At 46.6% G+C, this 14,010-nt stretch overlaps 1 protein-coding gene across 1 annotated transcript; it reads right to left on the bottom strand.

Moving 5' to 3' along the window:
• Positions 1-3,216: 3,216 nt before the first annotated feature.
• Positions 3,217-10,284, bottom strand: LOC104582174. Its single transcript, XM_024461599.1, has 2 exons — positions 9,753-10,284; positions 3,217-9,669 (listed from the first exon to the last, which is right to left on the bottom strand). Exon 2 carries the CDS (start codon positions 7,233-7,235, stop codon positions 5,712-5,714), a length of 1,524 nt encoding a protein of 507 aa, XP_024317367.1. The 5' UTR covers positions 7,236-9,669; positions 9,753-10,284; the 3' UTR covers positions 3,217-5,711.
• Positions 10,285-14,010: the final 3,726 nt, after the last annotated feature.

Raw genomic sequence — 14,010 nt, 5'->3', positions numbered from 1 at the left:
AAATCCAAGGTAAGGATCACAAGACTTTGCCTTTCGTGTCAGTCTGCAAAGTAATCTTGCCGTCTTCTGTGTAGCTGTTCACTTTGACCCTGACGATGAAAAGGCTAGAGTGACCGCTGCCATTCAAGCTCGGCGAGTGCATGATCCATCACCCTTTTGGCTGGATCAGTCAAGGAGCTACGACTTGATGCTGTTGATCGAGCGGATCAAGCAGGTCAAAAGGTACTTCACCTCTTGCCGTGACATGCTAGCTTCGACTCATCGGGCCTTATGGCCACAGGAGAAGGTGCCTCGTAAACTGGGCAGCCTGATGGTGAAGTTTCACGGCGAGGAGAAGATGAAGGAACTGGTTCGACTCCATTTGTGCGAGTGAACTGCCCAGAATTGGATTTTTGGTGAATTGCTACACTGCCAGCTACTCTCACCCAGGGTATAAAATCGTTCCTGGAGGCTGGGCAGGCGGCGGTGCTGCAGATGATCCGGCAGTGGGAAGCAGCTGAGGAGGAGACCATACCTTGTCATAGGTAGTCATGTAGTTCCCTTTTTTTTGTAACGAATATTCTACCGGGTGCGTGGTCAGCGCTCCCGGTGGGAGTAGCCCCCGAGTTCGGTTGCGACTGTGTGTAGTGGCAACTGGACTCAAGATTGTAATTTTATATCCTTGAATTTCTTGGCGAAATTGCTCCCCTTCTTTTTTTTTGGAAATGGAGCGCCCTGACTTGCCAATCAGCGCCGAGTCGAATTCTGACTTGTGGAAGTCAAATTTTGAGTTGGATTTGAAGTACTCCTGGTGGGAGTGCCTCACAGTCGAATATAAATAACCGAGTGCGGACTTGAACGTACTAGCCAGCGCAAGGGATTTGTCCTGCTGATTAGCACTTGGGTCTTGCGAGAAGAGATGGATTCCTCCGACGCACTCGAGGTTATGCATATCCGTTTGGGACATGTTGAATACCAACTTGCGCAAGCACGGGAGGAGATCTCCTTGCTCAAGTCGGAGAATCGGGCCACATTGGGCCGAGAGGATTTCCTCCTTGGGGAAATCGTGAAGCTGAGTTCAGATTTGCGAGGAACGGTTGAGTCCTCTGCTTAAAGTTGTTGAGTTAACTGAATTTCGACTGACTTGGCCACGCCACAATTTGCAGATATGATGCCAGAACCATACGTTGAAGCTGAATGTGTAAAGAGTCGTCTTGATGCTTTAGCACGATCTAGTTCAGAGACCCCATCCTTCTGGTCGAACCGCGACAACGGTTATGCCCTTGCGTTGCTGCAGGATCGAGTTGCAAGAGCGGTGATCTGCCTGAAGTCCTGCAGTCACTGTTTGACAGAGGTGGACCATAACTTGTTTCCGGAGCTTCCCGTTCATGTTATCCTGAAGGGATTGATCGAGAGATTTTGCGAAGGAGCAATAGTGAGGGGGGCTACTCATGAACAATTGGTGGAGGGGGCTGTGCTAGCCTCTCGTTTGTTCGTCTTCGCCACCCCTCATTGAATCTAGACTCTCTGCATTTGACTCCCTCTTATGTTCCAGACGATGCTCAGCTTCGACTGATTTACAACATGATGGAGAACACGGCACGGGAGCTGGTGAATCTTATTGATAAGGGGTGGCCCGATCTTCTCATTGAGCTCGTAGTAGATAGATGATAACTCGCGAGACACTAACGAATCTCTGGCTGGTCCCTTGCTGCCAATGCAACAATTTTCAACCCTAGTTGATATTCGCAACATCACACGCTTGCGCACGTAGCTGCCGACCACGAAGCGGTTCTGCAATCTACCAATTCCCAATGGAACAATATATAGCACTTGAATCTTCAGTAGCAGAAACACCAGATCGCAACAAAGTGGTGAAGGTAAATTCCTGATCGAATCAAAAAGGAATATAATTTCAGATGAATGCTTGTAGCAGTTCAATGAAAGGTTCTGAATAATGTAAACGTGGTCTAACCCTAATCGTGGACGCCCCTCAACTTATATAGAAGGGTGGACGTCCAGCAACCTAATTGGACTAGGACTCGAACTTGGTTCAACCCAAATTTGACAAACTGACCCAAAACGTTGGCTTTAGCCCAAACTATGAGCATGCAGGCTCAACTCACACTTAGGCAAATAATCCATGTCGTAGGCAGCCCTATGTGTGTCACATGCTCCTCGACATGCGCTGATGCCTTAGAGATGTTTGATGTGTCATAGGACTTGTCCTAGCATCAGCCACGACAACTTCTATTGCTGGTTGATTTCCTCCTCTTCATGTGGTGCTCCAGCCTCCCTCTCCTCCCTCGCGCTCTTCTTGATATTGGAAATCAACGCCAATGGATCTTGCTGCAACTCTCCTCCTCCACGTACAAGGCTTGAATTATCTTCAAATCTGATCATACATAAATGCATAGACTTAGGTAGTATAAAGCTCTCATCAATTAAAACATCAAATTCAATTAAGAGCGAGTTCACCTGTTGTTCAAGTATCTTTACACGTGCTCTTGTTTTTGGCCCAAGTCTAACTTCATTGGGCTTGTTTTGTGCAGCAACATCATCAATTGGAGTTGATGATAAAGGACTAGGGATGTCCTCATCATCCTCCCCCCCTTGAAAAGGCGTCGACCCCAACACAGCAAGGTCTTCTCCAGCATACGGCGTCAAATCAGCAACATTGAATGTATTACTAACGCCAAACTCATCGGTTGGAAGATCAATCTTGTATGCATTGTCATTAATCTTGGCAAGCACTTTATATGGTCCAGCACCACGTGGTTGCAACTTGTACTTACGACGCTCCGAAAATCTGTCCTTGCGAAAGTGTACCCAAACCATGTCGCCGGGCTGAAACAACACCTCCTTGTGCTTCTCGTTCACACTCATCGGTGTACTTGCCTTTCTTCTCAATTGCTTCTTTTATCTTCTCATGGATCTTCCTCACAAAATCTGCCCTTTTGGATGCCTCCATGTTGACGTGCTCTTGCATGGGTAGAGGCAACAAATCAAGGGGTGTAATGGGTTTAAAACCATAGACCACGTCGAATGGACAAAGCTGCGTTGTTGAGTGTACTGCCTTGTTATATGCAAACTCCACATGCGGCAAACAATCTTCCCACTCACGCAGATTCTTCTTGATCATGGATCGCAGCAACATTGATAGTGTGCGATTCACCACCTCCGTTTGACCATCTGTTTGGGGATGACAAGTTGTACTGAACAATAACTTTATCCCGAGCTTGCCCCATAGTGTCTTCCAGAAATAGCTCATAAATATCACATCACGATCAGAAACAATCGTCTTTGGTATGCCATGTAAGCGTACAATGTCCCTGAAAAACAGATTAGCAATATGCGACGCATCGTCGCTCTTGTGGCAAGCAATAAAATGTGCCATCTTGGAAAAACGATCTACTACCACAAAGATTGAATCATGCCCTCTTCTAGTCCTAGGCAATCCTAACACAAAATCCATGCTTATATCTTCCCAAGGAGTAGTAGGAGCAGGAAGAGGAGTGTAGAAACCATGAGGCTTCAGCTTGGACTTCGACTTATTGCAAGTGATACATCGTTTCACAAACCTGTCCACATCACGCCTCATCTTAGGCCAATAAAAATGATCAGCGAGCATAAGCAACGTCTTCTCACGTCCAAAGTGACCCATCAAACCGCCCGCATGTGATTCCTGCAACAATAGCAAATGCACGGACGATTCTGGAACACATAGTTTGTTAGCTCTAAACAAGAAACCATCATGTATGTGATATTTTTCCCATGCTTTCCCTGCTGTACAAAGAGAATATGGTGCAGCAAAGTCACGATCAACATCATATAAATCATGCAAACTCTCTAAACCAGGAACTTTAACATCCAAAAGTGTCAATAACATGTTTTTCCTAGATAGAGCATCAACCACCACATTATCTTTACCCTTCTTATGCTTAATAATGTACGGGAAAGACTCAATAAATTCAACCCACTTAGCATGACGTCTATGTAAATTGGATTAAGCTTTCAAATATTTCAATGCCTCATGATCAGAATGTATGATAAATTCTTTTGGCCACAAATAATGTTGCCAAACCTCAAGAACACGAACAAGAGCATACAATTCTTTATCATAAACAGGATAGTTCAATTGTGCACCATTCAATTTTTCAGAAAAATAAGCAATCAGTCTACCCTCTTGCATCAACACACCTCCAATACCAATTCCACTAGCATCACACTCAATCTCAAATTGTTTAGTGAAATCAGGAAGTACAAGCAAAGGTGCAGCAGTCAAACGACGTTTTAGTTCATCAAAAGCATTATCTTGGGATGGGCCCCAAACAAACTCAACACCTTTTTTAGTTAACTCATTCAAAGGTGCAACAATAGTACTGAAATCTTTCACAAAACGCCTATAGAAACCAGCAAGACCGTGAAAACTTCGTACTTGACTAACATTCATTGGAGTAGGCCAATTTTTAATAGCGTCAATTTTAGAATCATCTACCTCAACTCCATGTTTAGAAACAACATATCTCAGAAATATGACCGTATCTTTGCAAATGTGCACTTATCAAGATTACCATAAAGCTTAGCATCACGCAACACTTGCAAAACTTGTCGAATATGATCACAACGTTTAGATTCATTGCGGCTGTAAATTAATATATCATCAAAGTACACAACCACAAATTTACCGATGAAATGCCGTAAAACATGCTTCATCAAGCGCATGAAAGTACTAGGTGCATTAGTTAACCCAAACGGCATGACTAACCACTCATATAAACCGAATTTTGTTTTAAAAGCTGTCTTCAATTCATCCCCTTCTTTCATCCTAATTTGATGATATTCGCTACGCAAATCAATTTTAGAGAAAACAACAGCACCATCAATTCATCTAGCATATCCTCCAAACGTGGAATGGGATGACGATATCGAATAGTGATGTTATTTATAACTACAATCTACGCACATGCGCCATGTACCATCTTTCTTAGGAACTAAAATAACAGGAACAACACATGGACTAAGACTTACGCGAATATAACCTTTGTCGAGAAGTCCTTGTACTTATTTCTGAATTTCTTTCGTTTCCTCGGGGTTGGTGCGGTAGGGGGCTCGATTGGGCAACGACGCACTGGGTATCAAATCGATTTGATGTTCTATACCACGCAACGATGGCAAACCAGCGGGTACCTCATCCGGGAACACATCGTCGAAATCCTGTAAAACATGAGAAACACCAATAGGCAGCGGGGTCATGTCGTTAGTAGAAAGTAAAACACCTTTGCACATAAGCACAAAAGGCGTCAAAGTAGGATCCTCGCTGAACTCTCTCAAAATAGATTTGGTGGCTAGCATTACTAAGGAATTCTCTCCCTCACCGTTCTGTTTACCACTCAAATTTGGTTTGTGGCTCTCGCTCACCAAAAGTGGAGTCGGTCGCCTATCTAATCTCTCACGCTCATTCTCACAATTTACTTCAAATTTCTGCCTTGATTCATTTACGATTTGCTGCGGTGTCATGGGTCTCAAAGTAACATCCTTGCCACGCCAATGCAAATGATATGTGTTGGCTCTCCCATTGTGACGAACGTTCCTATCAAATTGTCATGGACGACCCAACAACAAGTTTCACACGGTCATGGGAACCACATCACACTCAACGGTGTCTTTGTATGGTCCAATCTGAAATTCCACACGCACCATATGGCTGATCTTCATCTCCCCACTATCACTCAACCATTGAATATAATATGGATTGGGGTGCGACAATATTTCAATTTCAGTTTTGCACATAGCTCCTTACTAGCCAAGTTCCGACAACTACCACCATCGATGATCACCTTGCATGCCTTGCTAGGACCAACGATAGCCTTTGTTTGGAACAAGTTGCAGCACTGATTCTCAGGACTAGGCGTGACATTCAGCACCCTTTGCGAACACACAATAGTTGGAAAGTGTATCGCGTAGGCATCAACAACACCTTCATCATAAGCATCTTCATCCTCCAAAGGTTCAGATTCAGGATCAGCATCATCACCGGTCTCATACTCGAGATCCTCATTCACCAACATAACCTTCTTATTGGGACAGTCGCGCTTGAAGTGACCCTTGCCACCACATGTATGACAATTCATATCCCTGTTTCTTGCTGTAGACATAGAGGAACCGGCAACACTAGCAGCAGGTTGTGCCGGTTTCTTGGCATTGATAACAGCAGATTCGGGCTTGCTTGAAATAGTACCAAGAACACCCGAAGAAGGACTTGGTGTAGACGGCCCACCTGATGGGTGTGGCGTGAAACGACCACGAGCCGAAGTGGAACGAGCAGCAAACTTCGCGTCTTCGGCTAACTGAAGTTCAGCCTCCCGTGCATGATGCAGCAACTCGTTCATGTCATAATATTGGTGATGCCGAACGATACGCTTGATATTGTATGTCAAACCAGAAAGAAACCGCTGCATGGTCTGTTCTGGTTGCTCACGAACTCTAGCACGCTGCATAATCAACTCCATCTCGTGAAAATAATCATCCACGGACATAGTGCCTTGCCTCAAATTCTGCAGCTTATCATAGAGAGAACGCATATAGTTGCGAGGAATAAAACGTTCCCGCATCACTTCCTTCATAGTTCTCCCCATGATGATTGGGGGATCACCTTCTTCCTGCCTAGTACGCACAATGTTATCCCACCAACGCAAAGCATATCCATCAAACTCCGAAGAAGCTAATTTGATTTTTCTGTCCTCGGTGTACTCATGCAAACGCCAAAATTTCTCTATCTTAAGCTCCCAAATAAGATATTCTTCAACATCAGTAGAGCCCTCAAACTTGGGAATAGAAAACTTCGGTTTGCCCAGCCCGTCATCATCACGATGAGCGTGCTGTCCATCATCATGATCAAACTCACGACGTGCATGACCCATAGGGAAGGCACCAGCACGGCCATTCCCACGACCTCCATCAACACGGCCATGCCCACGACCTCCATCACCACGGCCACCTCCATGGCCAAAACCCATCGGCGCATTGTGACGCCGATCCTGATTTTGCTGCTGGCCACGCACATTATGGGCTGTACCACCATCATTAACTCTAGCATCATCATCATCATCATGGTGCTGATCTTGCTGTTGTTGGCGCTCAACGAGCATGCGCAAATCAGTCACCGCTTGCGTCAAATCAACGAGAGAGCGCTGCATGGTGGTCACGTGACCCTGGGTCGCTTGAGCCGTGTTAATGGCCTCATCAACCTTCATCTCCACTTGCTGCAAATCTGAGGATATGGGTTCAACCGCCTGATTTTTTTTTAACTTCAAGTGATCACGGAGGGCTTCATATTCATGCCAATGCACCACCTCAGTAGCAGCCTTCTTCTGCAAAACATCACTTGCACCATCCTCGTTGACATGATTAGAGCACAAAAAGGAAAAATATATGTGGAAAACTCTCAACTCACTCAAAACTGAAAGAAACAATGTATCTTACCGTTCCAAAGTGAATTAGTATATCTTACCATCTTGTAGGGGCAGAACGTGCACGGATGTGATGAAGCGAATACCAAGGGAGAGATTATCACAGGACAAACCAAGGTATGGTGGAGCTTGGTGAGGATACCTAACAACACCAATTCACAAATCCTAGTGCTGATCGTATGGCACACTACTCACAGAAAACGCACACACAAAGATAAGTGGGGCAAAAGCAACCAAAGGAATGAGCTGAAAATGTGAGATATATGTCGGAGTAATGCTCGTGTTGCAAATGCACTAGAAGAGACGATAGCAAAGCTCAAGGTATCCGGGCACAAGATTGCTCCAACTAGTAGGTAGAACAACTCAAAACAGCAAATTCGTAGCACAGATTTCGGCCACGTTTTTGCTCAAAATTTTCCCGCTACAACGGCGGATGGCTAAAAACAATCCCGGAAGTGTAAAAACAGTATAAGCTCGAAAAAATTCCGGAGAGGTTTCCAGACTCTTTTTTTTTTTTGCTATCCCCCTCCTCTTTCCTTGTGGCCGAAACTTTCCGCACTCAGATCAACTGACAAATCGGATTGGTATGGGAAGCAAACTGTATAAAGGTAAACAAAGAGCAGCCCGTAGAGCCAAATATGCTAGTCTTGTGGGAAGGTTCCTACTCTTATATGATAGAAAGGCTGTGGCTAGGGTTAACAATTGGAAAGGAAAACGAACTCTAATCTGATTCGGATTGCAACAAACGCGGAAAGGAAAAACAGCGTGAAAAGAAACACGAATTTGAAAACTAACTCAACTTGGATTCGGATAGGAAACAAAGTCAACTCGGATTTGGAAAAGGACTCAAACTGCAACTTGACACGGGCGAAAACAAAATAGATCTCGTTGACTCCGACTAGAACAAGAACTCCTCGGAACAAAACCTAACCGGAAGTGAAAGTTACACAAAGGAAGGACTACGACCAGTACAAGAACTAGATGAACCGATGCAACTAGGTTATGGCAAAAATCTAATCCTAATATTTTTTTTGGCTTTTTCTGTATAGGTCGAAAACAAACTAATCCATGGGATGGAATTTTCTCATCGAGTAAACGCTGGAAATCTGAAACCAAGATGATAAGAGGTGGCCCGATCTTCTCGTTGAGCTCGTAGTAGATAGATGATAACTCGCGAGACGCTAATGTATCTCTGGCTGGTCCCTTGCTGCCAATGCAACAATTCTCAACCCTAGTTGATATTCGCAACACTACACGCTTGCGCACGTAGCCGCCGACCACGAAGCGGTTCTGCAATCTACCAATTCCCAATGGAACAATAGATAGCACTTGAATCTTCAGTAGCAAAAACACCAGATCGCAACAAAGTGCTGAAGGTAAATTCCTGATCGAATCAAAGAGGAATATAATTTCAGATGAATGCTTGTAGCAGTTCCAACGAAAGGTTCTGAATAATCTAAACGTGGTCTAACCCTAATCGTGGGCGCCCCTCAACTTATATAGGAGGGTGGACGTCCAGCAACCTAATTAGAGTCGAACTCGAACTTGGTTCAACCCAAACTTGATACAAACTGACCCAAAACATTGGCTTTAGCCCAAACTATGAGCACGCAGGCCCAACTCACACTTAGGCAAATAAACCATGTGGTAGGCAGCCCTATGTGTGTCACATGCTCCTCGACGTGCGCTGATGCCTTAGACATGTTTGATGTGTCGTAGGACTTGTCCTAGCATTAGCCATGACAACTTCTATTGCTGGTTGATTTCCTCCTCTTCATCTGGTGCGCCGGCCTCCCTCTCCTCCCTAGCGCTCTTCTTGATATTGGAAATCAACGCCAATGGATCTTGCTGCAACTCTCCTCCTCCACGTACAAGGGTTGAATTATCTTCAAATCTGATCATACATAAATGCATAGACTTAGGTAGTATAAAGCTCTCATCAATTAAAACATCAGATTCAATTAAGAGCGAGTTCACCTGTTGTTCAAGTAGCTTTGCACGTGCTCTTGTTATTGGCCCAAGTCTAACTTCATTGGGCTTGTCTTGTGCAGCAACATCATCAATTGGAGTTGATGATAAAGGACTAGGGATGTCCTCATCACTTATGGCCTTGGAGTAGAGTAGACTTTGATATTCGTTAGGGATGTAGGCGTAGTTGCCTGAGTAGTATTTTTACTGGGTGCGCGACCAGCGCTCCCGGTGGGAGTAGCCCTCGGGTCTGTGCATGACTGCAACATGAGACCCAAATAATTTGAAATCTTTTATAACTGAAAACTGTTAACATCGTTGAAGAGGTCACACCTTCTTGTTCTGTACTTTCGTTGATCCTGTATGAGAAAACATCGTGATTCCAATTTTGCTTGCTTGGAAATTTCCGACCATTGAATGACTTTGCTGATGTCTGTTACGCGATAACCTGTGAATGTCGGGTGCGTACAACGAGAGGTTGTAGAGTTGATTGAACGCAGCCCCCTAGCGTCGGGTGTGCCCAATGACAATGTTTGCGGTCGATTGGACGCAGCCCCCGAGTGTCGGGTGCGTCGAATGACAAGTTTTTGGGTCGATAGGACGCTGCCCTCAAGTGTCGGGTGCGTCCAATCACAAGTTTTTTGGTCGATTGGACGCAGCCCCCGAGTGTCGGGTGCGTCCAATGACAAGTTTTGGGTCGATTGGACGCAGCACCCGAGGGTCAGGTGCGTCCAATGATAAGTTTTTGGTCGATTGGACGCAGCCCTGAGCGTCGGGTGCGTCCAATGACATGCTTTTGGTTGATTGGACGCAGCCCCCGAGTGCCGGGTGCGTCCAATGTCAAGTTTTTGGGTCGATTGGACGCAGCCCCCGAGTGCCGGGTGCGTCCAATGACAAGTTTTTGGTCGATTGGACGCAGCCCCCGAGTGTCTGGTGCGTCCAATGACAAGTTTTTGGTCGATTGGACGCAGCCCGCGAGTGTCGGGTGCGTCCAATGACAAGTTTTGGGTTGATTGGAGGCAGCCCCCGAGTGTCGGGTGGGTCCAATGACAAGTTTTTGATCGAGTGGACGCAGCCCGCGAGTGTCGGGCGCGTCCAATGACAAGTTTTTGGTCGATTGGACGCAGCCCCCGAGTGTCTCGTGCGTCCAATGACAAGTTTTTGGACGATTGGACGCAGCCCGCGAGTGTCGGGTGCGTCCAATGACAAGTTTTGGGTCGATTGGAGGCAGCCCCCGAGTGTCGGGTGCGTCCAATGACAAGTTTTTGGTCGAGTGGACGCAGCCCTCGAGTGTCGGGTGCGTCCAATGACAAGCTTGGGATCGATCTCTCAGTTCTGAGTTTGATGTGATCGCAACAAGGTAAGTAAAAGGAAAAGACTCTGAATAGAGGAGCATAAATATTATTATTACGTAATGATGGTACAAGAAGGAGCTTAAAAATGCAGAAAAAAGAGGACAAATAGAAGAGAAACTAAAAAATAAAATCAAGTAAAAAAGCCTGGCACGTTGGCGGCGCAGTTGCGTGGCGTTCCGCGCCTTGCTTCTTGAGTCCCCGGCTCTGGATTGGAGTCTGAGGGGGAGGTTTTTGATTCTCATATCCCCAAGTCGAGTTGGCTGAACAGCCATGTCGAGGCGTTGATTAGCTCGCAGGTATGTGTTTGAACTGACTCATTCTTCGGAAGGCGTCTTCTGAGCTACACTGCATGGGCTGCGAAGCCGGATTGGTGTGCTCATTGTTTTAGTGCGCCTGCTGGAGGGGGCTCCCATTGTTGCGATTGCAGGAGCCCAATGAGCCAGTACCCCTTAGCTGACAGGGCTGCTGGCTGAGCCAGCGTTGGCCTCCTTTGATGAAGAGGCCGGTGCTTCCTCCGTCTTCAAGTCTACACCGCCTGAGGCTTCAATGGCTCTTTTCTTAAGGACAGATTTTGGTCGTCGTCTGTTAAGAAGTAGGCCTGGCCAGCTTGGTTCTGCGTGGCAAGTGACTCGGAAATTTTATGAAATTCACGGTCGCAGTGATCGGACCGCAGGAAGCTTCCAGAGATAGTTATCATGCCGTTGGGTCCATGCATTTTGAGCTTAAGGTAAGCTTAATGCGGGACTGCCATAAAGCGTGCTAACGCTACGCAACTCAAGACCACGTGGTACTGGGATGGCCAATCGACCACTTCGAAGTCGAGTCTTTCGCGTCTGAAGTTGTCGGGTGTGCCGAACACCACGTCAAGGCTAACTTTGCGCAGTGGAGTGGCTGCTTTTCCGAGGATGATCCCATGGAAGGTTGTCTTTGTGGGAGCCAGCTTTATTGTTGCGCGGTTCATCTTTTGTAGAGTGTCGGCGTAGATAATGTTTAGCCCATGTAACAGCCCGAGAGCAACACATTACATTTAAGCCCTTGTTGGACCTGTTTGTGAAATGGCATGTGACATCATGATGCAACAATATGCAAGCGAATTGATTCCATTAGCGACAAAGTTAACCATTAGGTGACTTAATTAAAAAACAGAAGCTCTCAAGGACTCAAATGGACAAACCAAGTATGCTACTGTGTTCTACCAGTTACAGGGATCAACTTTGATGTTTACATTAATTACAGATGAGCTACCAGTTTTAAAATAGAGACTAGACAAGTTCATACATTTGAATTTCAAATCTGGGACAGATTTGAAATTCGAAATGTCAAAATGGAAAACTAACAGCACAGTTAAATTCCTTACATTTTTCTGATTCCAAAACATATATGGTTTGCCTAATTTGGATTTAGCATGCATTTACTATGAATTAAACAAGATTAACACATTTATGGAATTTTAAAACAAAAATCTTAAAAGGAAAAAAAACCAAAACACACCTGATCAGGTCCTAGCCACGGTCACTGATGTGTGGACCCGGGCTCGCTGACGTGGCGTTGACGTGGCACAGGCGCGTGGGCTCGTTCCACCGGGCGCAGCGGGGCACCAGGTCGCTGACAGGTGGGTCCGTGGGGCCCATGTGTCAGTGGCCGGTGAAATCCCAAAAATGCGGTTTTTATTCCGCGCGAGGGGGAATCGAACCCGCGTCGGCCAGATCTAACACGGAGGAGCAAGCCACTGCGGTGGAACGCGGGATCTCAACAGATGAAGGGCGTAAACCCTTTTAACCCGACGAAAGCTGGCACCTTGTGGGCGCGCGCCGCGGCCACGGCAACTGCTCGCCGGTGGTGACCACACGGCGCGGCGGAAAGAGCGTCGGCGCGTGGAGTAAAACTAGATGGCACGAAGGCCACCACATGGTCCTTAGCGAGAATGGCGGCGCGACGACGAGCAGCAGCTCGTCGGCGGCAAGCCAGAGCGCGTGCGCGTGGCTACAAGGTTACGGGGCACCAAAACAAGTGTGGAAAGAGGAGAGAGGAGCTCACCCCGAAGCCGCAGGTGGAAGCTGACGAGGAAGAGGCGGACGACTCGCCGGAATTTGGCCGACGAAGCGGCGGCGGCCGGAGTCGAAGAAGACGAAGTAGACGTTGATGTAGCCGATCCCACTCCAATTCCCTGCACGTGCGCGTAGGGGACGTCAAGGGGCAGCCGATGATGCGGTCAGTGCGTCGCGGTTCGGTCGGAGGCGGCGGCGCAGCGCGACGGCGTCCACGGCTCGGGAAGTGGGTACTTGTTCTTGATTGTATGTTGATTAAGAGGACGGTAATCAACACACAGACGTTCGGTTTGTCCTTCTTCTGCACAAACAGAGTGGGACAACCCCAAGGAGAGGAGCTTGGACGGATGTTTCCTTTCTTCTCCAAGTCTTCAAGTTGTCTTTTAAGTTCCGCCAACTCTGGTGGAGACATCTTGTAGGGACGCCTATGAACTGGAGCAGTTCCTGGTTCGAGTTCGATCACAAACTCAACCGCTCTGTCGGGAGGCATACCTGGTAAGTCTTCAGGAAAAACATCCGGAAATTTGCAAACCACCTTAACAGATTCCAAAGTTGGAAGTGGCTTTGCGTCTAGAGAGTAGAGCTGGGTGTTTGTGGCCTTAGAAGAGTGGAAAGTGACTATATGGCCAGTGAAATGTGTTAGAATAACAGACTTAGCAGCACAGTCTATCAAAGCTTGACGAGGTTTAAGCCAATCCATCCCTAGAATGACATCAATGTCAGAGGGTCTGAGGACTAAGAGGTCGGCAAAGAAGATGAGATTGCCGATTTGGATTCAGGTGCCACGACTTATCCTAGTTGTCCTAGACTGGGACCTAGAGGTTAGGATTAGAACAAGGGTAATCAAGGTGTCTTGTTGCACGTCAATTGCTTGTGCAAAGGAGTGCGAAACAAAAGAATGCGATGCTCCAGTGTTAAATAATACTTTAGCAAAAACAGAATTAACAAGCAAATTACCGATGACAACGTCGGTAGCTTCCTCTGCTTGCTCAGCATTGACATGATTGACACGGGCACGGTTGGCATTAGACTTGTTGTCATAAGATCTTTGCTGATTACCTTGAGCTGGAACCATCCTCTGGCTTGGAGGAGGGCGAGGTGCGGCCTAAATCTGAATCAGAGGGCAGTGAGTCGCAATGTGGCCTGGCTGTTTGCACTTGTAACAGACTCTGGTGTCACTGTTTTGAT

This window comes from Brachypodium distachyon, chromosome 1, assembly GCF_000005505.3.
Source record: "Brachypodium distachyon strain Bd21 chromosome 1, Brachypodium_distachyon_v3.0, whole genome shotgun sequence".
In the NCBI taxonomy this organism is placed as follows: Eukaryota; Viridiplantae; Streptophyta; class Magnoliopsida; order Poales; family Poaceae; genus Brachypodium; species Brachypodium distachyon.
Note: the sequence above shows the minus strand (reverse complement) of the source record. Positions and strands in the feature narration are given on the sequence as shown.

What these genes read in the sequence shown, in the direction of transcription:
- LOC104582174 (XM_024461599.1), bottom strand. Translation starts at nt 7,235, where the DNA reads ATGAAGGTTGATGAGGCCATTAACACGGCTCAAGCGACCCAGGGTCAC.